Genomic DNA, 2928 nt, shown 5'->3' on the forward strand with positions numbered 1-2928 from the left:
CTGTCTTTTGAAAAGCTTCTTCTGAGGAGGTTTCAAATTAGTTTTTTTGATGTTTCCATGTGGAAATTTTCATTATTTCCTGATGTAATTTTGAGAGAGACTTAATTCGTCTCAAGCTCATTAACGCTGGTCCAAAATTTCAATGAGAAAAATACTGTAATTCAAATTTCGAAACCATAGTATTTCTCAAGATATCAGTATTTTTACAGGTCATTATTTCTGAAGAAGAAAATTGAAATTACTTCATATTTCGAAAACGGTAACAAATAGATATAGAAACATATCAAGAAAGTTATCGGGTAATCGTTGCAGATCCCAAAAATAATATTATATACAGGGTCTTTCATTTGAAAAATCAGAGTTGCTACTACTTTCTGTCGAGAGTGGCATCATGGCATTGTCAAAAATATTTTAGTTGGGTAAAGAATGTCCGAATATGCTCTCTATCAAATTTTTAAAGGGATCTGGTGTCTGGTTTGCCAGAAACATCTAATCTGCCATCCACCGTGACTCAGCCTGTATAGTATGTATCTGTAGCACATATTTTCCAGCGTTTTTTCAACCAATCCACTGTTTTTGTGAAACAAAATCCACTGCTAAGCTTGAAAATTACCTGACAACACTAGCCGTGTTAGTATGGCTCCACTTCGCCACACAAACACAATATAAAAATAAATATAGTTTAAACAAACACGCTTTCAAAGAACATCGAACTGAAAAGTTGAAAATATTTTTTCAAAATAAGCTTAAAACAATAACGAACGTAAAATTCTAGTATTATTGTGAAACAAGCGACAGGCGCTTCATATAAAGAAAATATGGCACAAAGCGCTCACGCTGTTTTCACAATAATGCTAATATTTTTCGTTCGTTATTGTTTTAAACTTATTTAAAAAAAATATTTTCAACTATTCAGTTCGATGTTCTTTAAGAGCGTGTTTTTCAGCTTTTTTTCAAACTTACTTTTCACTTTTCAGTTTCGTATTCTATAAAAGCGTGTGTTTTAGTCTTTTTAAACTATAATTATTTTATCTAAACTTTGGGATCAATCAGCCGTATATTATTTAGAAAAATACATACATATGTACAGGTGAAGCTAATATAAAGCGTGCAAAAATAGTTATTTATGTATCAAGGGAATTAGGAGGGCCTTAATTACCGATGGCAAAGTTTGCGTCCCGAGGGCCTCTGGCCCGAGGGACAGCAATTACCGGAGGTTATTAAGGCTCATTAATTCCCGTGGTACATAGATAATTTTATTTCTGACCGATTTCAATAAAATTTTGTTCATTTTTGAAACGGAAAAATGTACCAATTCATTACCTTCCCGGTATATTTGAATCAGGTACCGTTGATTATAGTAGAGTTTTCTTGTTGCTAGGTTGTTGCTATGTTACTTGTTTATAAACAGAACTTTGTTATCAAGCTGTGTTTGCGGTGAAAACGTGTTTTCTACCCCAAATATAATGGAGGATATTTTGAAAAAAGCTGAACAAGTAAGAGAATCATTAAATTCATCGAAAAGTGAAGCCGTATACCAAAAAGAATACAAGATATATCTGGAGTGGCTGACACGGAAAAATGTTATGCCAAAAGATGTCACTGAAACTGTATTTCTGGCATATTTTCAAGAACTGGTAAGGAATTTTCTATGTTTTTCGGTAGATTTGGTAGTAATTGTGTTTATTCGTTTCAGTCAGAAACGTATAGTCCGAATTCTTTATGGACTAAATGGTCAATGCTAAAATCGATGGTGAGTATACATGAGAAACGAGATATCACCAAGTTCAATGAACTACAGGCTTTTTTGAAACGAAAGAGTAAGAGTTATAAGCCGAAAAAGTCTGCTGTTTTATCTCCTAAAGATGTTATCAGATTCCTAAAGGACGCTCCTAATGATATTCATTTATTGCATAAGGTAATTTTTTTCTTATTTTCCTTTTTGTGTGTATTTATTTCCTTTTTTTGTTATAGGTTGTTTTGGTTATGGGTTATTTTGGAGGATGCAGAAGTCAGGAACTTTTGAATATGAAGATATCGGATATAGAGGACCGGGATTCCATTATGGTAGTGAATTTACAGTTGTGGATGAAAAAGAGTTCTCCGCTTTGCCTTTATTAAGACTTTATATGTCTTTGCGTCCTAAAGGTATTGAACGATTTTTTTTGAGCTTCCGACAAAATAAATGTACATCTCAGCCAATTGGAAAAAACATGTTTGGGAAAATCCCCAGCAAAATCGCAATGTATTTAGGATTGCCAAACTCATCTTCCTATACGGGACATTGCCTTCGTCGCACTTCTGCTACTGCTCTAGCCAATGCAGGAGCAACTATGACTAACTTAAAAAGACACGGAGGTTGGAAAAGTTCCACGGTGGCGGAGGGGTATTTGGAGGATAGCATCGAATTGAGAAATAAAACGGCGCGTAAGTTGTCTACTTTGTCATCAGAAGAGGCAGGTACCTCGACTGTAGTGAACAGAAGCTCCAGCCATACAAAAGAAGAAATTGTTTCCAGTGGCGGAAGTAATTTTCAGGGAACATTTCAAAATTGTACATTTATTATTTGTAATGACGTGAATAAATAAAATATGGTTCAGTTTTCATTTCTATTTATTTTTACTTGTGAAAGGTAGAGGGAATTATAAAATCTATAATGTCCCAAGGGAGTTATGACCCTCTTTATTGATAGCGTAACTATGACGATATAAGCTTATAATATCCCGGTCAGAAATAAAAGTTATTATTATATCATTCATCGATTTTGAAGCAATACGAAATTTGCCGAGTCAAACTGATTAGAAATAAATATATCTTCGTATTTCTCACTGAGCGGTAGTATTTTTGTCACTCTGACTATCCAATCTCATATATCTTTCTCTATCTGTCAGCGATCTCTATCACTCCCATGTTACTTTTACTGAAAAA

The 2928-nt window shown here is 33.9% G+C and overlaps 1 protein-coding gene across 1 annotated transcript; it reads left to right on the plus strand.

Moving 5' to 3' along the window:
* The first annotated feature begins 1226 nt into the window (after positions 1–1226).
* On the plus strand, positions 1227–2606 carry LOC141485268 (uncharacterized). Its single transcript, XM_074181645.1, has 3 exons — positions 1227–1637; positions 1697–1918; positions 1975–2606. The coding sequence occupies exons 1-3, from the start codon at positions 1467–1469 to the stop codon at positions 2119–2121; spliced, it is 540 nt and encodes a 179-aa protein (XP_074037746.1). The 5' UTR covers positions 1227–1466; the 3' UTR covers positions 2122–2606.
* Positions 2607–2928: the final 322 nt, after the last annotated feature.

Source organism: Leptinotarsa decemlineata, unplaced genomic scaffold (genome assembly GCF_025532065.1).
Source record: "Leptinotarsa decemlineata unplaced genomic scaffold, Ldec_3_MD MMD2_tig00026314_RagTag_RagTag, whole genome shotgun sequence".
Lineage (NCBI taxonomy): Eukaryota > Metazoa > Arthropoda > Insecta > Coleoptera > Chrysomelidae > Leptinotarsa > Leptinotarsa decemlineata.